The following is a 22,860-nucleotide window of genomic DNA, read 5'->3' as shown; positions in this document are numbered from 1 at the left end:
TGAGGAGATGATCTCAGGCGAAACACCTGGGCAGAGCAGTGTCTAAGGGAGGCAGGCCCTGCTCAGCAGCACCTCACCTCTGTTCAGACAAAACCAAATCTTTAGTTTCTGGGGGATCCTGCTGAGCAAAGAATAAAACTGCTGAATCTTTCCCCTGCAAACACTCGATTTGTAATATTTCACAGAATGCAAGACTAGAGTTTTCTTGGTCAAAGCCAACAATGAATGACTCCTCTCCTGCGTGGGTTTTGAAGCTACCAGGGTGACACAGGGCTGCTGGAAAAGCTGTCAGCACGTTGGTCAAGGAAGGGATTACGTCAACTCTGGTTACAGGGCGGAGTGGCTGGTTAAATCAAGCTGACTGGCACATGCCCTTGCCCTGCTTGGTGGGTCACTTGGCTCTCGGACTGTAGAAAGCTGGGAAAAAGATTTAAGATTCAACTGTGTATTTTATGCTGGTCTGGCAGCGTTCAGCCTGCCTGATAACGGAGCAGCACAGCTTGGGCAGTAGGAATCCAGGCTTCCCAAGTCTTTCTGGGCGCCTTTTAGAAAGTGAGTCATTCTTCTTGGGTTGCCATTACTTGTTCTCTGGTTAAAGACGCTAATAGAAGCGATGGATGAAATTTGCACTACTGGTTCGCCAGGCTCAGGGCTGGCAAGCAGCTTGTGTGACACATCGGGACTTTCTTAACTTGTGGTCTCATTTTAAATGCCTGCAGATGACCAGGAGCCACGGGAGCCATTGAACTCGATTGAGAAGGAAGCTGAAGCTGACTTGGCCAATCACCAGCCCAGCGAGGAACAACGGAAGAATGACTGCAAGAAAAGCAAGAAATACTCCCGCCTCTCCTGTTTGCGTCGCCGCCGCCACCCCCAGAAGGTGGATGAGAGTGACCTGAGCGAGGGCTTTGACTCTGACTCCAGCCAGGGCTCCGCAAAGGTCAGTGATGGCTCAGAAAGTGGCTCAGAGAAGAGTGACGAGGAAGCAGAAGCTGCTTTCGATGTGGAGACGGACTCTGACATGAACAGCCAAGAATCTCGGTCCGACTTGGAGGACATGGAGGATGAGCCGGGTGAGGAGGGAAGTGGCCGAGGCAAAAGCGGGCCCAAAGAGGCCTTAAAAAACTGTGTGGATGGCAGTGGGCTGGGGGACTCCAAGAGCCCAAGCATCTCTAAAATTGAGGCTCCGGATCCAGCAGTCAACGGGCCAGCTTCCCTGAGCACTAATGACGCAAGCATAGCCAGTAATCTCCAGGCCATGTCCACCCAGCTCTTTCAGACCAAACGCTGCTTTCGTTTGGCTCCCACTTTCAGCAACATCCTTCTGAAACCGAACAGTGAACCACCCGTCTTGAAGGATGGCATAGAAAGCAAGCCATGTGTCAACGGAGATCTGGAGAAGCCCAGCTTGGCAGAGCAAGGTAAGGATCAGCGACCTTGGTCAAAATATTTGTTGTTGCAGTTCTGTGTAGAAAACTGCAAGCTGTAGCAGCCTGTTTGCTAAAACCCACCCCTTCTCATGGGGCAAGTTCTCCTTCAGCCAGGTTTGGAGGAGCAGGTTGCCCAAGTACTGGGCAGGTCTCGGGCTGGGTGTTTCCTGAAGGAGGAGGTTTACTCTTGCTGCCTGACATCCAGGAATATGTGCGCTGAGCAGAGGAAACACCTGCAGCCAGCCAGGGTTATCTGTTGTTCTGCTCAACAGGCGAAATGCTGAGCAGCTCTGATAGTACAGAGGATAATTCCAGCAGGTATTAAAAATTTGGATTATCTTCCTTTTTCCCACGTGAAATCTCTGTAATCAGACACTTACTAGCGCTTCTGGTGAGGGACAGTGCAGATGTGGTCCAGGCAGTTCTCCACGAGATGTCGGATTATCAACTCTGCAAAGCTCTTGTAGGAGCCTGTCTGTAAGATGTGACCTAGGCGCATGCGAGAGGAGCCGAGCGCCTCGCTCTGTGACCCTCTGAACGCGGCCTCGCTGCATGCTCAGGGCTGAAGCAAACTGCAGATGCACAGCAGGTGGAGCTGCGATGTCTCTATTACCATGCAACTTACACCACTGAGTAATGTTCTGGGAAAAAAACAGCTTGAAAGGGAGATCTGATGCACTATAGGGAGTTGTTTGTATTTCAGCTAAAACCACATGGGCCTGTTTGGTCTTGTTTGTCATTCCTCCCAGCTTCCCTGGAGCAAGGAAACATTTTTGCATCGTGCTGCCAAATCCAATGGGCCTGCAGCACTGGCAAGATTCAGGCTTTGCCTGGGCCAGGATTTGAAGGGGGAATATTAGATCATGTTAATGTTTACTGGCTCCCGGCATTGCTTCATAGCCACTTGAAAGAGATGGGGGTAAAGGAAGAAACAAACGATTTTTGGTCTGTTTAACATTTTCCTTCAATGGGTTACGCAGATGTTGCAGCTCTAGGAACGTATTTGAATAGTGTGGCCGCATACTTTTATAGATGTGGAAAATGAGAGGTTGAATGAGCCAGGTTGAATGAATTAACCCGTGTGCTTTTTAGCTTGGAGCTCTCCTTGCCTCAGCCATGCTGTTTCAAAACTCGAGCTATTTAATGGTCTTAATGCACTTATCAGGGATGGTTTCTGGATAAATTACTTCCTCCCTCTTGATTCTGAGGGTTTATTGAATGATAATTGCTGTGCTAATATGCAGAAATGACTGTGGAATTAAAATGAGGGACTGTAGCAAAATATGTCCTCGATTCCCAGCTTGCTGCTCCCTTGACCTCAGGTCACTCGTGTAGCGAGCATGCAGTTTCATCGGCAGTGGCTTTGAGATCCTCAGGTCTGTAGAATGACAAGATTGCAAAGCATATTCAGTATTTAAAATCACCTGGGCCCTGGCTCATAAAATAGCCCTACCATTTTCTTCTCTTGCCTTAGCCTGAAGATTGGTGCACGTTGTCCTAAACAGCGATGGCTGGCTCTGTTCTCTGCAGTAAATGATACGGTCCTTGTGCCGGCACACGCTGCTTGCCCCTGCTCTGTTAGTGAGCGTCTCGGAGGCTGCTCCAGGGGTTAAGGCATTTGTCAGACTTTCACAGGGAGATTTTAGCAATCTTCTCCCAACAAAGAAGAAAATACAACAGCGATACACTTCCCAGCATCACAGGGGACAGGGAACTGGTTTTGTGAGGATGTGTGGAGGCGCTGAGAAGTTCAACTCAACTCTTACCAACCCAGCGCTGTTCTCATACCAGTCGGGCCTGACTTCTCAAGGGGTTTAATGCCTGCCATCCTGCTTTTCCCTTCATTTTCCAGACGATGTGTCCGACTCTGAGGAAAGCATTTCAAGTAATAAATCCTGCAGGAATGAGCGATCCCTTCAGGAGAGGCTAGAGATTGTGACCAACGAAAGGCTGCTTCTCACTGTCAAGGTGTTCCTGGACTGGCTGAGGACAAACACGGACCTCATCATCATGTGTGCTCAGGTGGGAACCGGGCTCGGTGTTGGGTCCAAGGCTGCGTCTGTTCACCTCCCCTGGGCTGGGATGCTAAGGGTATATTGAAGCTACTGTCCCAGTTCTGGACAGAAGGTGATGTTAAATACCCCACCAGCTGAATTAAGATAATCTTGACCTAAGAATTGTAGAGAAGTTCACTCTTCAGAAAGCATTCTGAAGTCTGTGAAAGGCGCTGGAAAGCCCGAGCGGCCTGGTTATTGCATGCATCTGTCTTGACGTTTTCTGTGGCCTTTTGTGTTCTGTTCCTGCAGAGCTCTCAGAGCCTGTGGAACAGGCTGTCTGTGCTCCTGAACCTTCTGCCTTCTGCTGCAGACCTGCAGGAATCAGGTACTGGAGAAGGAAGCGGCAATGTGATGTTTCAGCAAGCCTAGTTGTCAGTCATTTCCATGGTGTGTGATAGATCCCGGGGTGTGAGATTTGCCAGTAGCAAATAAAAAAAATAAGCAGTTTGCTTATAAGCGCAATGGGAAGCGACATTATGCATGTGTTGGTTTTGTGTTTAAACACCATTCCACTTAAATACTGTCCCGTAGACGTTGGCTCTATGGCTGATAGTATACTGAAACACTCGCACTTGTGTGCGTGAAGTCCTTGTGTGGCCAACACGATTGGAATTAACTGTTGAGACCATAAGTAAAGGTATGATTTTGTCATGGCAATCGTGGAAACTAGTTACGAAGCTCCAAATGCTCGTGATGTGCCCTGGACCTCAGCCTAAAGATCCCCACGGTTCATGAGAAGCATAGTTTAAACAGGGACGCTTGTCTGTTGGAACGAATGGGAAAGCTAACCCTCCAAACGACGGTTTTTCTGGAGTGGTGTGCCTCAGCAGGTTGTTTGGGACAATTACTTTTTATATTGTGGATGGCCTTTTTGTTCCTCTTTCAATGCATGCTGTGACAGTACCCGTGTAATTTAAAACCTCTGCCCTTGATATTACAGATCGTGGGCCTTAAAGCAGTTCTCCTCTTTAAGTCACCATATATTGCTGTGCTTCCCCTCCGTCCTCTCCAGGGCTGGCCCTATGTAATGAAGTCAAGGATGTTCTGAGTGGCGCAGAGCTCCCAGACCTGAAAGCCAACTTGCTGCTCCCAGAAGATGTGGCCCTGCGAAATCTTCCCCCTCTGAAGAACGCACACAAGAGGTTTAACTTCGAGCAGGACCGGCCTATTTTCTCAGCAATTGAGGAGGTGAGTCAGGGTAAATCCTGAATCCTGGCCCGAGCTGCGTTTCCCTTTCTGGAGGTGCAGCCTGTCTTAGCTGTGCAGATGAAGATCTAGTTCTTCCTTGCCAAAAAAGACCCCAAACTGATTCAAACTTTTGAAGTCTGAGATGGGTTCATGTTATTGGTGGTTGCTGCAGTCATCTGTCTATCCAAAAATCAGTGTTCAAAAAATTGCCTTGCCTTTCCTTCCCCATCGGAGTCATTATGAAAGGAAGCGCAGTCACACGTTGACAGCTTTGCTGCATGAAGTCTCCTGACCTCCCTGCCTTGAATGAAAGGAATTTGGTTGGAGCTGCAGGATGCTTCCTGCGATCCTTCTCTAGTAAATGCAAAAGGCAGTGAAATCTCACTTCACGTGGCACTCTGTGCCCTCGCAGAGCACTTCTGTCTCTTTTCCCAAGCACAAAGGGCCGAGGTGATCATTTCTGGGTAGCGGAGGTGTGCAGAAAAAGGCAATTGTTCTCCCCTCTTGCCTCGCAAGACCAATCTGATTCCTTTGGTGTGGGGAATACATTAACATCATCTGCCTCGATTTGAGGGCACTGTTCTGATGTGGGACCAGTGTTTGTTAAATCACAGTCCAGCCGGCTGAGGTCTTGAATGTCACCTCAAGCTGCCGGGGCAGCTGGAGCAAAGCGCAGCGATCTCGCATCCCACGTGAGCTCCCCTTTTGCTGCCTTTGCTCAGCGGCCCAGCCAAGAGGAGTGCCTGCCCCAAAATCAGGTATAGGTTGTTGTTTTATTTGATTCCTTTGCCCAGCACTGAGGGCTTGAGCAGAGATTTATGGGGGAGAGCCTGTTGATGTTTTCTGAGGTTTTCTTGAGTTGGGGAAGCCCAGACTGTGAGCGCTTCTAAGCTTTCTGGTCAGCTGTAGGCTTTCCTGCAGCCTCTGTCTTCAGAAACACATTTCCATCAGAAATGTTTCCTTTGAATTTTTTTTAGTTAGCAGTTTGTGCCTTTTCCAAAAGCGTGAGCTGCAGGGTCGGAGCTGGCTCAGGCTACAACTCCCATGGGGATGCGTGGCTGGTGATTACCTGTCTGCTTCTTTGCAGTCTGTTGTTCGGATTTGCTGCATTCGGAGCTTTGGCCACTTCATTACCCACTTGCAAGGCAGCATCCTGCAGTTCAACTCAGAGCTTGGGATCTTCATCAGCATAGCACAGTCGGAGCAAGACAACTTGTTGCACCAGGCTCAAGCCCAGTTTCATATGGTGAGTTGGCGGAGGTGGGCTTAATTCTCTGTACTTGGCACAATTTCCTGTAGATTGCTATTAAATTGTAACTATAATCACAGATCTTCGGTGGGAGATGGAAGTTTTGCTCCATAAAGCTACTCAGGTGTCCCCTTTTCACCCTGTTTCTGGAAGCGTGTGCTACTGTCGGCATGTGTTTCCTGCTAACTGATACGGAAGTTTGTTTTTGTAAATAGGCTGCAGAGGAAGCTCGTCGGAACAGGCTAATGAGAGATATGGCTCAGCTTCGACTGCAGGTAGGAGATGCTGGTTCCAGCCTGAAAACTGGCAGGGTAGTGGCTGAAATGTCTGAAACTAGGAAGGGAAGGGGGAGCTCTCTGCTCCCATCCCACACAGAGGCAGTAAGTCTGTTCTGCAAAGACAACCGTAGAATATCTGGAGTTGGAAGGGACCCATAACGATCATCGAGTCCAACTCCCTGCTCCTCGCAGGGCTACCTAAAACTAAACCGTATGCCTAAGAGCGTCGTCCGGACGCTCCTTGAACTCTGACAGCCTTGGTGCTGTAACCACTTCCCTGGGGAGCCTCTCCAGCCACCGACCACCCTTTTCCTGATGTCCAATCTGAGCTTCCTCTGACACAGCTTCACTCCATTTCCTCGTGTCCCATCGCTGGTCACCAGAGAGAGGAGATCAGCGCCTCCTCCTCCGCTGCCCTCCTTGAGGAAGTTATAGGCTGCGATGAGGTCACGCCTCAGCGATGAGGTCACGCCTCAGCCTTCTCTTCCCCAGGCTGAACAAGCCAAGTGACCTCAGCCGCTCCTCATAAGTCCTGTCCTCGCCCTCCTCTGGACACACTCTAACAGTTTGGCGTCCTTCTTACATTGAGGTGCCCAAAACTGCACGCGGTACCCGAGGTGGGGCTGCACCAGGGCAGTGCAGAGCGGGACAATCACCTCCCTCTGTCCCCCAGGCTGTGTCCAGCCCTCTGCTCCATGTGCTGGAAGGTTGGAAGGGCCCGGTGGAGCTTTGCAGGGCGAGTCTTGCCCTGTTTAATCTTGGTTTCAGCATAAGTGTGAAGCAAGTGTCTCTGCATGTGTGTTTTTTTTTCAGCTGGAGGTTTCTCAGCTGGAGGGAAGTCTCCAGCAGCCCAAAGCGCAGTCAGCCATGTCTCCTTATCTTGTCCCGGACACCCAGGCCCTCTGCCAGCACCTGGCTGTTGTCAAGCAGCTGGCCACCAGCGGGAGGTTCATAATCATCATCCCTCGAACAGGTACGGGGACTCCACGTCAAATAACCGAGCCTGCCTTCCCCTCATCCCCTCCTTGCTGGGCAACAAGCCCTGTGGGCCAAGGTGGTGGCTTTCTCTCCTGCTCCTGTTGTCCTTTACTTCGGCTGGAGCAGCTGAAACACCGTTGCCATGTGTCACTTTTGGGGCCTGTTTTATGTGTGGCCCGTGTTTGGACTCTAACATAGTGTGTTGAAGAACAGCGGGAAAGAGAGAGGCCCTGTTCACCTCCCGCTTCGTCTGCCTCCTGTGGCAGCCACTGCTGCTGTGCATCAGAGGCAGTTCAGCAGGAGGAGGAATTCTTGACGCATCTGGATTAGTTTGCAGAAGTATAGCTGTAAGCCAGATGTTTTTGCTGCTTTTTTTTTCCTCTGTTAGTGATTGATGGCTTAGACTTCCTGAAAAAGGAGAACGCAGGTGCTCGGGACAGCATCCGGTATCTGGAGGCAGAATTTAAAAAGGGAAACAGGTGAGAGTGGGAGAGTGATGCGACTTGCCCTTGCTTTGGGAATGGCTGTATTTTGGGGTGCAAGAAAATGTCAGTGGTGGGAGCAGCCTGTGCATCCCTTGGAGCAGAGCGAGGAGCGGGCCAAGGGAAAGCCAGGCCTCAGGAATGCACTTGGCGAGAGGGAAGGTGGTGAAGTAACAGATTTGGCCGCTCGTTCTCCAGATGCGCTTGTAGTTGCTGCTCGGCCATGAAATGTAGCTGCTTCTGAGGAACGGAGGGAGTTGCATCTCTTTCGGTGTATAAAACTGAGCAGTACCTGTTACTGATGCACCGGGAGGGCTGGAAGAGCTGTACTGCCCAGGTTAGCTGGGCAGAAGGACAAAAAACTGTGCTTATGTGAAGACAAACTGCATCGTCAAGGCCTGTGTCCGGGCCGGTGAGCTTTGAAACGCTTGTGGTATTGTGAACTGCACACAGCGATGGCGATGAGACGGGGGAGGTGACCCAAGGGACTGCACAGGGGATTCCTTTGGGTGTTATTTTGGTGGATAAAAAGCAGCAAAAGGCTCCTGCAGCACCTGGTGGACCTGCTCTAGAGCATTGACTTCAGCCTGTGTGACGGTTTCCGTGTGAGCTCAGTGACTCTGGTCTTTCCTTAGGTACATTCGTTGCCAGAAAGATGTTGGGAAGAGCTTTGAGAGGCATAAATTGAAGAGACAAGATTTAGATGCCTGGTAAGATTACAGCATCTGGAGATGTCTGAGCCTGATTCCCAGCAGGCAGGTGGCTTTGGGGAGAGGTGTTAGCACTGGGACCCATCATGCAGCTTGCTTAATTTGGTGCTCTATATAAGTTTAAAATTCCCTAGAGAGAGTGTTAGGGCATCCATCTGCCCATCTCGCATAGCGCTGAACGCTTGGTGCTAAGAAGGGTCTCGGAAAAGCCCTCAACAGGCAACAGAGAAGCAGTCCTGCTTTCCGCGTGTCGTCCTGAGCATAAATGAAACTCTTTGCATGAACAAGTGGGCTTCCCTCTGACTTTCCCCTCTGTTTCTCTTTTCTTGCGTCTGCCTGGCAGGAATCTGTATAAAATACTGGACAGCTGCAAACAACTGACAGTGTCCCAAGGAAGCGGAGAGGACGACACCACAGGAATGGTCACCATCATCACGGGCTTTCAGCTGGAGGACCCAAGCATGTTCTCGGCACCCATGCAGGTCAGTAGCTCGTTGGCTGGCTGAGCTGAGCCTTTCTGCTTCCGAGCAAGATTGAAATCTGGTTGATTGGCAAGAGATTTTTTTTTTTTTTTTTTTTTTTTTTAATATTTGCTGCCTTGGGTAATAGCTGTCCTGGATTTCCCAAATTTAGTTTACAAGTCGTGGTTCCCGTTTCCTTGAAGGCCCCTTGATTTGTCGTGCTTTTGTGGTGCGAGGTGTCCTGGGGGAGGTACGAGAAAGAATGTGCGGGCCTCTCGTGCCAGAGCAACTTTTAGCACGAAGGAGAACGGGGCTTTTTAGCCATGACAAACTCTGCCTGAGGATCTCCAGGTTGTGAAGGGCAGTCCTCTTGACAGGGCAAGAAAAAAATAACCTGCTTTGTCTCTGCTTGCTTGCAGTCTGCCATCCAGGCAGCCGCCAATGCCAGCGTAGAAATAAAAAATGTTCTGGAGTTCTACAAGCAGTGGAAAGAGATGGGCTGATGTTCAGAAAGGCATCGGGTTGGTGTACCTTTCTCTCCCCCTCTCGGAACGTGCAGCGTCTGAACGAAGGAAACAAAAATCCGGACGACACTTAGACACGAAGAAGCAGCAGCAGCAGCAACAATAACAAAAATATCTACCAAAAAAAAAAAAAATCCAATTTGGGCACGCACACAGACACCCTCCACCTGTATCCCGACCAGACGGCTGTACATCTCCGACGGCGCCAACTGCTCTGAGAAGAGAGAGGCACCTCGGCATGGCCGAGGCAGAGCTCTGCCCTTCTCCCAGTCGGCAGAGCTGGGCGAGAGACGGGCAGTCATTCATTCCCCCCTCATTCCTCCCCAAAGCTTGCTTGGTCATCTGAAACGGGCAGGCGGCTTCGAAAGCGTGGACTTGACTTAAATGAAACCAAACCAGCGCGGCAGAAATGGAGCCCTCCTAGCTTGGGAAAGAAGATCCAAAGAGTGTTTAGCTCTTGTTTGGCAATCTGGTGACAGGAAAGCAGATAGGGGTTTTTTTGGTTGGTTTTGGTTGTTTTTTTTTTTTTTCCCCCCTCCTTTGAATTAATTATTTTTCAAGGTTTTTTTTTTTCCTTTTAATTCTTAGGTTTTATATATATAAATAATATAAAAAAAAAAAAAAAAAGAAAAAGTGGAGTTCCTTTGGGGTTCTGGATACTCTTCCAATGTCAGAGAGAAAAGGAAACAATTATGCTATTTAAAAGGGGGGGAAAGCTCTTAATATAATTTTTTTTTTTCTTTCAACAAGCATATTTATTTCCTTTCCCTGTCCTCCATGGAGCGGGCTCAGTGCAAAGGGATGTTGGCCTGCAAGGAGAGAGCAGTCCGAAGTGCCCCGATGGGCTTGGTGCGCATCCTTGCTCTCCTTACAAGCTGCATGCTTCATGAGCAACAAGAGGTTGGCCAGGCTGCTTGAGAGAGGTGAAAAGGACTCTGTTCTTCCTTCCCCAGTCCCTCCGCTTCTTTGCTTCCAGCATTAGACCTCGGAGAAAAGGAGTGGAATCCAGCAGAGCTGCTGGAAGAGAGAGAGAAGAGCCGTGTGGGATTTAAACACCGATCAGGTTCAACCACTTGGCTCGAGCGCTGTCACCCTGGGATGGAGCAGACATCTCCGAAGGACCCAATGCCTCTTCTTCTTTTTTTTTTTTTTTTTTTTTTAATTCCCCTTTTTCCTTTTTTTTTTTTCTTTTTCTCTTCTAAATCTTGCAATGAGGTGTGGAGGAGGAAGGAGGATCTCAAAGCCATTATCTCTTCTGCTGGTTGTTCCAACGCACCGCTGCTGCTATGCCGTGCTAGAGAGGGTGGCAGAACTCGAGCGTTTGTATCCCCCCTCCTCACATCCCTCCAGGGCGGGCAAAGGCGGCGCAGTGGCTGCCGCTGCCCAGGGCTGAGCTCACAAACCGTTCAGTGCTTTCAGCATCCCAAAAAGAAGGGATGATGCTACCTGGACGGATGCTGGGAGAGCTAATTCCCCGTGTGACCTGCGAGGGACCTTTCAGACCTCCATCCTGACAGCATCTCAAGCAACCTGTGTCTGACGTCCTGTCACACGCTGATGCTTGGAAATGAAGAAACGGGTTGCTCCCAGGACAGCAGAGCGGTGGGAGATAGGCTGAACGGCCTCGTAGTTCATCTGTGTCGATGTACGCAAGAAACGGATGTCTCCATCCACATGAACTAACAGCAGCTATGCAAGTAAAAACCACTAGTCTTCTACGTTTGCGTGTTTTTTCACATGGGCCAGCCAGAAGCTGCTACAAAAGGGGCATAATATGGAAAGACAAGTAACCTACTCCAATCTGTGCAGACTTCCTAGCATGATGCATTGTACTGGAGTGGCAGGATGTTCCTTGTTTTCAGGTAAAAACTAAAAAAAAAAAAAAACCAGCACAAGTCCCAGAGGATTCATTTATATTCCAATTTCAGTTCCTTTGCAGCATGCAGCCTTGTAGCACAGCAGAGAGACATGCCGAGCTTTAAGTTACAGCTGGAGCTGGCCCTGCGAGGTCCGTACCTTGTGGTCGGAAGGGCAGGTGGAGGGGATAGAGCGGCAGGGTTTCCCTATAGGTTTTTCCTTTTGCAGCTTCTCTTGAAACTCGCGGTGCTTTTCTAGGCTAAGCCAAGGAAACAACACAAGCAGAACAACAGGTCAAAGACTCTGGCTCATCTTGGGTGTTCTTAGATGTTCTAAGATGGGCTGTGAAGTTTGTCAGTCGCTCTTTCCTCCAGTGCTACCCGTGTTTTTATTTGAAGCCATTTGTTTGTCTGACTCATTCGTTTTGTTTGACGGGGCGAGAAAAGAGAATCACCTTGTGGGACTTGTCCTTCGGTGTCTGACCCAGAGCAACGTGGCGAGGTGGGGAGCAGAGTCGCCTCCCCTTCTGTCCTTCTGTTGACTTGCAGAGCGCTGCTCAGTGATGCTGAAACGCACTCCGCGTTCAGTGGAAGCCTGGCTCAGTGGGATGGATAGCTGGTGGACTGTGCTTTCCCCCCCCCCCCCCCCCGCTGCTTAAGAAAACCATCCACCTCCTTACTGCAAAGCACATCAGAAGGGGCTGCAGTCTGCAGCTCCCTTCTGGAGGTCTGCTCGAGCTGAAGCCTGGCTGTGTTTGCAGTCCTGAGAGGCCTAATTGTCATTCCCTTCCGGCTGCGTAGTGCAAAGCGTGCACTTGGGGTTGGTGAAGAAAAGAGCGTTGCTTGGCTGAAAGCAAAATAGCGAGGAGCTGGAGGCGTTCCTCAGCTTTGCTCTGGGCCAGGTATTCCCTTGGCCACAGCTGGCTCTTGAGCGGAGAAAAGAGCAATGCAAATAAAGCAGCAACCAAAAGGGAATGCCTGTCGCACCGATCACGAGCGGCTCGGTTCGCGTAGCTCCCCAGGCTGCCGCTGGCGCGGGATGAGAGCTGGGAGCCCTGTGCTGCAGGGTCAGGGCAGCAGGCGAGGGTAGCGCAAGGGGTCGCAGTGCAGGAGATGGGCTAAGACAGCCCGTCCCTGTCCTGAACCAGCCTGCTGGCTTGTTTGGGCTGGACACAGAAGGCAGTTTAAGAGCAAAAGCAAATAAACTTGACATTTCTGGAACAAGACGTCACTGCTGAGCTGCCGTGAGCCCACTTCGGGGCCACACGGCAAAATCAGAGGGCTTCTTTCTAAAAGGCAGCAAGGCTGTTGTCTTGCTTTCCTCATAGCCATCCCTTAGTAACTGCCCCGGTCTCCTGAGGTGGTGTTTTAATATTACCCTGAAGTTTTGCACACCTGGAGAGGAGGAAAAGGGCCTAACCCTTCAACAGGGAATCTTAACTGCCCAGTGGCGTCTTTCAGTACATCGCACATCATGTCTTTTAAAAAAGGCACCTGAAAGATCCCTGTGCCACCCTGCTTCCTCTCCAGAACATGCAACTACGGTTGAGGACCTGATGAATTTTTGGTTTTTTGGATGTACGTCCCCAGTCAGAGACACCCGAAGCTGAAAAAGTGGGAGACTTCAAAGCTCCGGAACAGCGTAGCTGCCTCAGGGAAGATGGCAAGCTGTGTCCTCTGGCAAGCGTTGCCTTCTAATGGAGGCTCAACTTGACGTCTTTAAGATTGGGGTAAAGGAGGACACTCCTAGCCCCCATCCCAGCACTCGTGATGAGTTGGAGTCTCCTCCCTGGGTGTAAATTGGTACTGGTCTGCTATGTCCGAGGGCCTGTCCCCATTTGCCCCACAGGGGATTTGGTGCAATGCTTCCAAATCCCACCCGAGAAGCCAGAAGCAGGAGGCCGCTTTCCCTGGCCTGTTGTGTTGGTTGCCGACGCTAAGCCGTTCTCCAGGGCTAAAGGAAACTTGGAGGTCGGTGGGGAGGCTCCGTGTGTCCCGGCTTCCCGCTCTGCCCATGGCTCCCCACCGCTGGGGCTGGGGTTTCCCAAGAGCTCGCCACGGCGTAGTCGTGCCAGCCTGAGAGCGAGCCGCGAACCGACTCGCCAAGCTAGCGTCATGCAACGACTGAGCCATGTGAAAGCCAGCTCTGGTCCGCTGCTCATCCGTATGGTGCTATTTCTGTACCAGCTCAAAGCCAGTCCCGTAACGCCCGCTGTGCTGGGAAGGAGAGCAAAAAGAAAACCAAGCTTGTGGGCTGAAAGCATTGTTTTTAATGTGTTTTTATGTGTTTCTTGGGTTTGATTTTTTTCTTTTCCTTACCACCATGTTGAGCTCTCGGAAGTTTATGGGGTGACCCCGAGCTGGGAGAGCCCAGGTTTGTGGTGGCTGAGGCTTGCTGGGTTTCCCGGGGCGGCAACGCGGGGGCCAGGGGCTGTCCCCGGGCCACGGCTGGTGGACGCGGGCACTGGCGCTTGCTGGACTTCTGCTCAGTGGTTTCGCGGGCTGTGCCAAGCGACGCTTCCTTCTGCTCCCATCCTTGCTCGGCTCGACGCCACCTGCGCTGCCTTGGATTTTCGCTTGCATCTTAGATGTGGGTTTTTTTTTTTTTTTTCCCTTCTTGATGTCTAGCAGAGCTAGCCGGTCTGGCTGGGGCAGAAAATAAGGTGGGGAAAACGGGGTGCCCGCGAGAACGGAGAAAGGCAGGAGGCTCGGCACACCGGTCCTGCCTCCGGCTGCTGGCAGGGAGAGGGCTGTTGCTTGGTTTGAGGCGAGGGACAATCAGCTCTTCCCTCCCTCCTCCTTTTGTAGCACAAAAAAAGCCCAGCCTGTGGATTTGTGCTTCGATAGCTCTCGCTGGGGGACCGAGGGGCCCGCGGTTGGACCCCAGCTGGGACGAGGAGGAGCTCGGGGGCTCTCACGGCACGTGTCTTGACTGTGATCTGAACACATCGACTAGCTTAATAAAATACGAGACGTTTGTACCTCTTCTTCTGTGGTGATTCCAGCCCAGCCCGCGTTTCTCCCACCCAGCCCCAGAGCCGCGTACGTTTTTGATACGCGAATCCACCCTCAAGCGTGCGCTTTGCTGACCAAACTTTCTGCTTTTCAGAAAAAAAAAAACCAAACCAAACAGCTTTGCCATTCCCAACCCCTTTGAATGGTTTTTGACTCGGGTGAAGGAAGGCATAACCTTGGTTTGCTTCGGATTTGATAGGATGAGATGTAGGTGGGTCCCTTCCTTATCCCTCTACCAGGAATAGTTTCTCCTTTGTTCCTTTGCTCGCTGCCTTTGTGGTTCGGGGCGAGTTCGTCCTCATGCCAGGACTCCGCATGTTGCTGCCCACGAGAGCACCCCCAACCCCCGCAACGTTGTGATCGGCGAAAATAACCACAGTTTATCGGGCGTCTTCTCCGCTTGGATTTAAAACGGGTTGGAAAAGTGTACGTTTTTTAAAATGCTTGATTTTGAAGTGTTAATTCGAGGTGCCTTTAAGGGGCTCGGTTTCAGGGGCAGAGCTGGGCAGCCCCTTCGCAGCCAGGCGCTGTGAGGGTCCACGCCGGGCACTGGTGACCAGGGAATTTGGGGGGCCGTGTTTTATGGGGGGAGGAAAGAAACAAAAAGTCTTCCATTCCCTGTATTCGTTCACACCAAAGCTCCTTTATTTGCTCTGCTAGTGGAAAGCGTGGCCACCAATATAATTTACTCTCCCTCTCCAGTTCTTTGGAGGCTGCCAGCAGCGGGAAGGTCGGAGAGGGAGGTTGCGAAAAGGCGAATCCGCCTTTCAGTCCCCGGTGGGAGAATAAGCCATGGGCGACTTCTTCCCGCGGGGCGAGACGTGCCCTGCGTCCCAACGCCGCTGCCTGCGGTGGCACAAAAGGGACCTGTCACTGCCGGCTCCGGCCCCTCCAAAGGGGCTGGAAACGCCTCTTCCAGCTCGAGAAGGCCGTGCCAAGGCGCTGCCCGGCGTTGGCGGCCTCGGCGGGGGCTGTGGCTGTGCAACCTGCCCCGTTAACCACCTCTGCGCCGCCCTTGGCGGTCGGCGTGGGCGGCGGGTTGCTGCACGGGGTGCCCCGTCGCGGCGGGTCTGGCCCACGCCCCTCGCGCTGGAAGCGAACCGAGGGGTTTGCTCCTGCGAAAGTGAAGCAGGACAAAGCCTGACAACACCGAGCAGGAGCTGGGACGCCTGGTCCCGCTCACTGGGGGACCGAGTCCTCGGAGAGGCCCGGAGTCCCCCTCTCTCCAGCTCCGCTCACCGGCCATTCCTCTCCTCTGCGCCTCCACTTCCCGCTTCTCCCTGCACAGAGATGCGATTTCCCTGCCCCGAATAGGTCCCCGCCCGGGGTTCGCTGTGCTTCGCCTGGGTTATTTTGGAGGAGCTTTTCAGCACCAGGGCCCGCGTCCCTGCAGAGACAGAGCAGGTCCCGTTGCAGGCAGGCAAGGAGACCCCAAACCCTCCCACCCACCTCCTGGCAACGCCGACCGGAGAAACGCAGCTTCCCCTTGGCCGGGGCTGCCGGCGCACCAGAGCCCTGCGTGCGGATCAGCCCCGCGCCCGCGGCTCTTCCTACCGAGCGTGGTGGATTTGAGCCGCTCGTCCCGGGGCGCTGCGGCTCCCCGCGCTCTGCCCGAAACATGAGCGCTCCAGGGGTAAAGAAATCCCCAAAGATGGGGGCTTTGAAAATGTCGATCCCGCTCCCAGTTCAACCCTCCACCTCCTGAACGGTGGCTGCATCCGACTGCGGCGCGGACGCCTCCGCTGGCGTTTGCTCCCGTGGACGAAGCCTGAGCCACCTCCAGCCCTGCTTGTGCCAGCGGGACGCAGCCAGGTCAGTTGGGGAGGTTTTCCCAAACTTGTTTTTCCACTTCTTTTCTCCGTCTCTCTCCAGCTCCCAGATCCCGTCTGCAGCGCTCGTGGAACCCCGTGGTGTAACCCGGTGGGGGCTGTGGGTCCCCGCGTTGGTACCTGGCACCCGGCTCCATCACCTGCCCCGGCTCTCCCAGCTGAAGGGCTCGTTGGCAAGTAAAGTCTGATGCCCAGAGCCACTTTCCAGTAGCCCCTCCACCGAGGGAGGCGCACGTGCCCCTCTGGCAGCACACGGGGGGCAAACCCCCCGTGCGCAGTCGGGGTCTTGCATCCAGGGGGGATTTTGGGGGGATCTGAGCCAAAGCAGGCGGCGAGGCCGTGGCCGGGCAGGCGGCGTTTCCAGCACAAAGCTCCCTTTGAGCCCCCGCAGAGGCCCCGGCTGCGCCGGAGCTGCCGGGGAGGGACCCTTTGGCCGCTTTCCACCGCCACAGCCCAGGACGGCGGCCGAGGAGCAGGGCGGCGAGCGGCCGTGGCGGGGCCGAGACCCCCGGCCTGCGGTGGCAAGGAGGGGGCTCCGCAGGGCGGCTGGAAGAGGGGACGCCCAGCACGGCATCGCCCACCGGCGCTCCTCGCCGGCTCCGCTCCTGCTCCACGCAGGGGGCTGGGACGCTCTCGGGTTGGTTTTGGCTTCCCCCCCCCCCTTTTTTTCTCCCCCCCTTCTAAACCACCGGGTGAGTTTTGGGCTGGGGGGGGTGGGGTGGTGGGGACACTCAGGACTCCCCTCGTGCTGCTCTCCCCATGCCGTGCCTCAGTTTCCCCCACTGGGGCAACACTTTCCCAACCGCCCAGTTCGGTGTCCTGCTTCGTCCCAGCCCCTCCGTAACACAACCGCGGGGGCTTGCAGGGCGTCCACGGGGCTTTTCCCCCTCCACGGTGGCCTGGTCCTAAGCCTGCGTCCACCAGCGACGTCCCCAGAGCTGGTAAACGGGGTCGGGAGCCTCCGCGGGGCAGGGGGCGAGGGCAGGGTCTTTGCTGCAGCCCCTCCGACGGCTGCCAGCCCTCACCCACGGCCCCATCGTGCTCGGCCCGTCCTGGGGGGCCTGATCCCACTTAGACACCCCCGCTGCGGCTCTCCGGAGGAGTCAAGCGGGGAGCAGGCTTCGCTGAGCGCGCCCCTGGAAAAAGCCACCGACGGGAGGCGAGAGCCAAGCCGGGGGGCAGCCGTCCCGGCTCCTGCGGCCCCATCCCCGTCACCCAGCGGGCTCCGTCCCGTCTCCGCAGGACATGGGCTGTGGCCCGGAGCCCCGCCGCCTCTAGCCCTGAGCGCCTCGGCCCCACCATGCTGACGATAAAGCTGCCGCAGATCTTCAGGGTCCATCAGGTGCCTCGGGTAGGTGTGGCTGGGCGACGGTGGGGCTCTGCCCCCAGCTTTCTCCCCCCCCAATTCCCTCATCCAAGGTGGAAAAATCACCTGGGCTCCCCACCCAGCCGTGAGACGCTCCCAGCCCATCCTGCCTCAGTTTCCCCAGAGGCCAGAGCAGCTCGCTGGGGCTGCCCCGCTCCCCCCGCTCTGTCCCTGTCCCCTGCCCAGCCCCGCTGTCCCCACAGATCTTCTGGGAGGATGGGATCATGTCGGGGTACCGGCACCCCAAGAGCTCAGCCCTTGACTGCGTCCTCAGCTCCTTCCAGATGACTAACGAGACAGTCAACATCTGGACACACTTCCTCCCGACCTGGTGGGGCTGGGGACGGGAACAGGAATGGGGATATGGGATAGAGAGAGGGATGGGGATGGGGACAAGGCTGGGAATGACGAAAGGATGGAGATTGGAATGGGGGCAGAGGTGTGGAACGGGGACAGGGATGGGGAAAAGCTTGGGGATGAGGACGGGATGGGGATGAAGGGATGGGGATGGGGACAAGGATTAGGATGGGGATGAAAGGATGGAGATGGGGATGGGGACAAGGCTGGGAATGACGAAAGGATGGAGATTGGAATGGGGGCAGAGGTGTGGAATGGGGACAGGGATGGGGAAAAGCTTGGGGATGAGGACGGGATGGGGATGGGGATGAAAGGATGGAGATGGGGCTGGGGACAAGGATGGGGCCGGGGACAGGGATGGGGCTCACCCCAGTACATGCTGTGCCCCCAGGTATTTCGTGTGGCGCTTCCTGGTGCTCTCATCCTCCCTGGACCTTTGCCGGGAGCCCTACCACTGGCCCCTGCTCATCTACCTGCTGCTCGTCTGCCTCTACCCCTTCGCCTCCAGCTGCGCCCACACCTTCAGCTCCATGTCGGCGCGCGCCCGCCATATCTGCTACTTCTGCGACTACGGAGCCCTCAGCCTCTACAGCCTGGGTGAGCCGCTGCAGAGAGGGACCGGCCCAGGGCTGGGGCTGGAGCCGGGGCCGGGGAGCCGCTGGCCCCACGATGCTGCACTTCTCTTGCAGGCTGTGCGTTTGCCTATGGTGCCTACGCGATGCCAGACCACTGGGTCAGCGGCGTTTGGCACAATTACTTCGTCCCCGCGGCTGCTTTTAACTCCTTTGTCTGCACCGGCCTCTCCTGCTACTCCCGGTGGGTTCTGGGTAAAGGCGCCAGCGCTGCAGCTGGATGGAAACTGGGGCTGGAGGTTTCCTCCTCCTCCTCCTCCTCCTCCTCAGCTTTGGGGTCCTGCAGTGTCTCTGGGGGGTTCCCCTGCTCGGGCAGTGGGTCTGACCCAAAGCCAAGGTGCTTGCAGGGTCCTCGCTGTGGGGGGCTGACAGGGGTCCGCGCCTGCTCCGTTCCCCCTTCCCAGCTTCCCTGAGCTGGAGCGTCCCCGGCTGAGCAAGGTGCTGCGGACGGCGGCTTTTGTGTACCCCTTCCTCTACGACAACATCCCACTCTTCTACCGGGTGAGTGGGGTGACCTGGGGCAGGGGCCACCGCCGTGGGGGTCCCAGCGTGGTGACCCCCCCCCCCCGTCGCTCACCCGCCTCCCCACAGCTCCTCTTCTGCTCCTGGAGCAACTGTGCCTGGAACGAGGCTGCGGCCGGGTACTGCTACCACCTCCTCTTCGCGCTGCTCACCGGCTTCCTCTTCGCGTCCCACCTGCCCGAGCGCCTGGCGCCCGGCCGCTTCGACTACATTGGTGAGCAGCAGCCCCCAGTGCCTCCCAGTGCCTCCCAGTGCTGCGGCTCCAGTCCCCTGCCCCCCCCCGCCAAGCAACCCCTCACAGCAGGAGCTGGGCGAGGAGTCCCAGCACCCAGGGGTGACGTTGGGCTTTCACCCCGGCCAGGACACAGCCACCAGCTCTTCCACATCTGCGCCGTGCTGGGCACCCACTTCCAGCTGGAGGCCATCCTCTGCGACGTGCACTCGCGCCGGGCCTGGCTGCGGGGCCGCCTGCCCGCCCCGGGGCTCCCCAGCACCTTTGGCACTGCCGGCCTGGCCCTTCTGGGCAACGCCGCCATCATCGGCGCCTTCACCGCTGCCTTGCCCCGGGCGCCTGGCAGCTCTGTCAGCCCCCCGGGCGTCCCCGCCGAGGCTGGGCGCTGCAGGGACCCGTGATGCTGCGGGGTGAGGGGCTGGGCTGCAGGGGCTGCGGGGACCCTGGTGCCCTGGCACCCCCAGAGCTTCCCCCCGCCCAAGTGTGGGAAGGAGAGGGCGAGGGGCTCGGACGCCTGGGTCCCGCTGTTGGCTGCCTTGGGGTGCCATGAGATGGCGTCCCCACCCTGCCCTGGTCCCTCTGCAGCCAGCCAAGCTGCTCCCCGCCCCGTGCCTCAGTTTCCCTGTCTTGTAAACGTGGCTAATCGTACTCACCTCCGCCGGGAGGGCTCTGTAGCGCGCTTACGCTGCACCTAACCCATGTAGCAGCCTTGCGCAGAGGCGCCCGGCCTCCGCCCCCGGGGCGTGGGACCCCAAATCCACTGCACCGGCCCCTTTCCCAGCAGGTTCAGCGCAGGATCCCTGGGGACCCGTGTCTGTCTGTCCGTCTGTTTGTCTGTGTGCGTGTGCGTAGCCAGGCTTGCTGCAGCACAGCTCCAACCCAGCGTGCGCGGCCCCGCTGCAGCACGGCCGCTGCTCGGTGGCGGGAGCCTGGGGGAGCCGAGGGCTGCGGGGACGGGGCTGGGGCCGAGCTGAGGGGTTTGGGTGAGGTGAGGGTGAGGTGAGGGTGCAGAGGGGTGGCAAAGGCCGGGCTTGGTGGGCGCGGGGAGCGTGGGCCAGGGCGTCCTGAGCCGTGGGAGCTCAGGCGCTGCGGCCAGGGCTGTACCGGAGATGACTTTGGGGCAGGGGATGTGCATCGCCCCGTGCGGGGATCCAGCAGCAACGTCGCAGGTGGTTTGGGGGGATAGGAGAGACGGAGCCCAGCAGCCCCCAGCACGAGGCGCGCACACGCGCGTGTGCGTGCGCACAGGAAGGGCCGGGATGCCTTGGCTGCGGCCGGGCAGAGCGCCATGTGTGGGACGCGGGTCCCAATCTCCCCTCGCTTCCCCTCCTTAAGGAAAGGGTGGTTGGCTAAGGAAACCCCGCCGCTGGGAAGGGCGCAGGGCTCCGCCGCGCAGCCCCGCTGCCCCCAGTAACCCCGCGCTTGGGAGAAGCAGCTTTAAATTAAACTGGAATAACGGTGGTGCGAGCGCCGGGCTCATCCTTGCTAGGGACAGGCGCCGGCCGGTGATGGACACGGCTCTGCCCCGGAGCCTTTGGGTGTTGGGAGAGGGAGGAAGAGGCCGGGGGTCTTCAGCCTCGTGGGGACGGCGTGGGGCGCTTCTGCTGCGGTCTCACGCCCTTCCCGCACCCTCGGACTGGGAAGGAGCTGGCTCCGCCATTTATGCATTTATTTCTTTCCACAGTTAAGAGAAAGGGGTGCGAAAGGAGGGCTGCTGGGGGGAGGGTGGTGCGCTGAGCTCGGCCCCCGCACCCGCGGGGCCGCGGCACGGCGGCGGGCGCTAGACGGTGCCGTAGAAGCGCCGGTACGCCTCCTGGAAGCCGATGTGGTCGGCCAGCTCATCACAGTCGGGGTTGAGCTCGCACACCTCGCGCTTGGCCTCCAGCGGGTTCCGCACGGCGCCGTAGACGCTGCTGGGGACAATGAGGGACGCAGGGGATGGCGGAGGGGCCCCGGCCCCGGCGGGGGCTGGAGGCTCCTGGGGAAGGGCCCAGCCAGCGCGGCCCCTCCCGAAAGCGGGGTTTTGTTGTCTGTGCTGGATGGGGACCGTGTGCCCCCCGCGGCGTCACTGGGGGGGACGCGGTCCCCGGCACAACGGGGTCAAGCGCTACCTGTCATAGACGTAATTCCGCCTGTGTCTCCGCACCACCTCGGCGCTGGCGCGTTTGGAGACGAAGGCTGCGGGGACAAGCAGGGGGTCAGGGAGAGCCGGGGGTCGCCGTCCCCGGGGCGGCAGGGCCGAATCCGGCCGCAGACACTCACCTTCGGAGCTGGGCGAGTCGTCGGCGCTGATGGAGCTGTCAGCAGCTGCGAGGGACGGCGCGGAGCGGTGGGGGCAGCCGGTGGGCTCGGGAGGAGCCCGCGCAGGCTGCGCCCTCGCCCTCCTCCTCCTTTTGGGGTTCCCATCCCACCCCCCCCCCCCCCCCGGCTCCAACCCCTCACCCGGACCCCCCCCGCCTGGCAAAGGGGTCCTGCGCCGGTGCCCTGCGCCGGTGCCCTGCTCCCGCCCTGCCGCCTCCGTCCCGAGGCTCAGCAGATCTCCCAGCCCCTTCCCAGCGTGGGTCCCCCCCATCCCCGCCACCCCCCGACACCCCGCACCTCTGCGGCAGAGGCCGAGGGCGAGGAGGGCCAGGAGGGTCAGCAGGATGAAGGCCTTCATGGTGCCTCTCCGCGCGGGCGCTGCGCTCGGTGCGGCCCCCCGGTCCCCGAGCGGCTTTATAGGGTGCCGCCACCGCCATCGAGGAGGGGCCCCGCGGCCCTGCCAGGGCTATTTCCAGCGCATCCGCCGGGGCCGGGAGCCGCCAGCGCAGGCAGCAATTGTGGTTTGGGGTGAACTCGGTTCCCCCGTGACCGGCCAGCGCCCGCAGGGAGGGAAACGCAGCCCCGGGCCAGCGGAGATTTGCTGGTGGGCCCAACCCTGCCAGCCTGGCAGCACCCAGATCCCCAGCCCCTCACTGGGATGGGAGATGGGGCACTGGTGGGGCTCCTCACTGCGCTCCCCAGCGCCTGACTGGTCTGTCCCAGTTCCCACCGCTGGATCCCAGCGGGGTTGCTGGTGTGCTAGCAGAGTTCCCTGCCAAAACCCGCGGGGTTTTCCTCTCCGCACGGGGCCTCGTTGGCCAATTTTTGCCTCGGGGACCAGCGCGCGCTCCTTCCCCGGCATCGTCACCACAGCCCCTTGCCGCGACCGGGAGGAGCGGGCGAGCGGAGGCAGCTCTCCCCTGCCACATCCCGCGGGCAGACGCCGCGCCTGTTCCCAGAAACAGGAGCTCAGAGAGAGGCCCAGCACCTCTTCAAACCCCAAAACGGGGCTTGGCAAGAGCGAAAAATTGTGCTGCTGGTGTGGTTCAGGCACCGAGCAGAGGCGGAGGGGAGCGGAGCTGCGAAGCACAGTCTCCCGTTCATCCCTCCTTTCCCGTCCTCCTCTCCCCAGGGCCCCAGCGGCGCTCGGGCTGCTCACCCACCTCCCGAGTTTGCTCCGAGCAGCGGGAGCTGCCGGGGCCGCCCGGGGCGACATTCCTCTTTGGGATCCTGACCACTTTCCAGACTTTCAGATCCTATAAATCCCAGCCCTGTCTTGAAAAGCGGAACCGGAGGCTTTGGGGTGGAGGAGGAGAGAAATGCTGAAGCCAGAGCCTTTGTCAAACAAACCCATAAACTACAGAGTACGCGGGCCAAGCGCACGCAGCGGGAG

General features: G+C 56.9%; 3 protein-coding genes across 13 annotated transcripts in view; 2 read left to right on the top strand and 1 right to left on the bottom strand.

Annotated features, from left to right (window-relative positions):
- The window catches only part of SMG5 (SMG5 nonsense mediated mRNA decay factor), a 29,394-nt gene extending 18,319 nt beyond the window's left edge, over window positions 1-11,075 (top strand). For 3 of the 4 annotated variants that reach the window (XM_087772064.1, XM_087772066.1, XM_087772065.1), the window contains 11 exons: window positions 720-1,421; window positions 3,283-3,452; window positions 3,737-3,812; window positions 4,500-4,675; window positions 5,763-5,921; window positions 6,140-6,199; window positions 7,016-7,175; window positions 7,569-7,659; window positions 8,298-8,372; window positions 8,716-8,854; window positions 9,253-11,075. In XM_087772064.1, the coding sequence (XP_087628190.1) occupies window positions 720-1,421; window positions 3,283-3,452; window positions 3,737-3,812; window positions 4,500-4,675; window positions 5,763-5,921; window positions 6,140-6,199; window positions 7,016-7,175; window positions 7,569-7,659; window positions 8,298-8,372; window positions 8,716-8,854; window positions 9,253-9,336 (1,892 nt within the window). In that variant the 3' untranslated portion in view covers window positions 9,337-11,075. Of the gene's footprint in view, window positions 1-719; window positions 1,422-3,282; window positions 3,453-3,736; window positions 3,813-4,499; window positions 4,676-5,762; window positions 5,922-6,122; window positions 6,200-7,015; window positions 7,176-7,568; window positions 7,660-8,297; window positions 8,373-8,715; window positions 8,855-9,252 lie in introns of those variants that run through there. The other variant, XM_087772067.1, reaches the window with a different exon arrangement.
- A 7-nt stretch (window positions 11,076-11,082) lies between these two features.
- On the top strand, window positions 11,083-20,627 carry PAQR6 (progestin and adipoQ receptor family member 6). Of its 7 annotated transcripts, XM_087772086.1 has the most exons (9): window positions 11,083-11,219; window positions 16,101-16,230; window positions 17,300-17,408; window positions 17,627-17,754; window positions 18,172-18,377; window positions 18,470-18,596; window positions 18,817-18,913; window positions 19,004-19,148; window positions 19,296-20,627. In XM_087772086.1, exons 3-9 carry the CDS (start codon window positions 17,358-17,360, stop codon window positions 19,565-19,567), a joined length of 1,026 nt encoding a protein of 341 aa, XP_087628212.1. In that variant the 5' UTR covers window positions 11,083-11,219; window positions 16,101-16,230; window positions 17,300-17,357; the 3' UTR covers window positions 19,568-20,627. The 7 variants fall into 7 exon arrangements, with proteins under 7 accessions (XP_087628212.1, XP_087628210.1, XP_087628214.1 ...); XM_087772084.1 differs by lacking the exon at window positions 16,101-16,230 and having other exon boundaries at window positions 11,213-16,040; XM_087772088.1 differs by lacking the exons at window positions 11,083-11,219; window positions 16,101-16,230 and adding an exon at window positions 15,808-16,040 and having other exon boundaries at window positions 17,133-17,408.
- Window positions 20,628-20,778: 151 nt separating this feature from the next.
- Window positions 20,779-22,715, bottom strand: BGLAP (bone gamma-carboxyglutamate protein). Of its 2 annotated transcripts, XM_087772126.1 has the most exons (3): window positions 21,429-22,715; window positions 21,278-21,344; window positions 20,779-21,079 (listed from the first exon to the last, which is right to left on the bottom strand). In XM_087772126.1, exons 1-3 carry the CDS (start codon window positions 21,823-21,825, stop codon window positions 20,947-20,949), a joined length of 597 nt encoding a protein of 198 aa, XP_087628252.1. In that variant the 5' UTR covers window positions 21,826-22,715; the 3' UTR covers window positions 20,779-20,946. The 2 variants fall into 2 exon arrangements, with proteins under 2 accessions (XP_087628252.1, XP_087628251.1); XM_087772125.1 differs by having other exon boundaries at window positions 21,278-22,715.
- Window positions 22,716-22,860: the final 145 nt, after the last annotated feature.

Source organism: Nipponia nippon, unplaced genomic scaffold (assembly GCF_047370975.1).
Source record: "Nipponia nippon isolate SJK-2023a ecotype South Korea unplaced genomic scaffold, ASM4737097v1 scaffold_36, whole genome shotgun sequence".
In the NCBI taxonomy this organism is placed as follows: domain Eukaryota; kingdom Metazoa; phylum Chordata; class Aves; order Pelecaniformes; family Threskiornithidae; genus Nipponia; species Nipponia nippon.
This window is presented reverse-complemented; position numbering and strand designations above follow the sequence as displayed.

Excerpts from the sequence above, each read along its gene's own strand:
- PAQR6 (XM_087772086.1), top strand. The coding sequence starts at position 17,358 with ATGCTGACGATAAAGCTGCCGCAGATCTTCAGGGTCCATCAGGTGCCT. Across the intron at positions 17,409-17,626 it reads GGGTCCATCAGGTGCCTCGG|ATCTTCTGGGAGGATGGGAT; the intron begins GTAGGTGTGGCT and ends CTGTCCCCACAG. Across the intron at positions 19,149-19,295 it reads CGGCCGCTTCGACTACATTG|GACACAGCCACCAGCTCTTC; the intron begins GTGAGCAGCAGC and ends CACCCCGGCCAG.
- BGLAP (XM_087772125.1), bottom strand. The coding sequence starts at position 21,825 with ATGAAGGCCTTCATCCTGCTGACCCTCCTGGCCCTCCTCGCCCTCGGC. Across the intron at positions 21,080-21,277 it reads CGGAATTACGTCTATGACAG|CAGCGTCTACGGCGCCGTGC; the intron begins GTAGCGCTTGAC and ends CATTGTCCCCAG.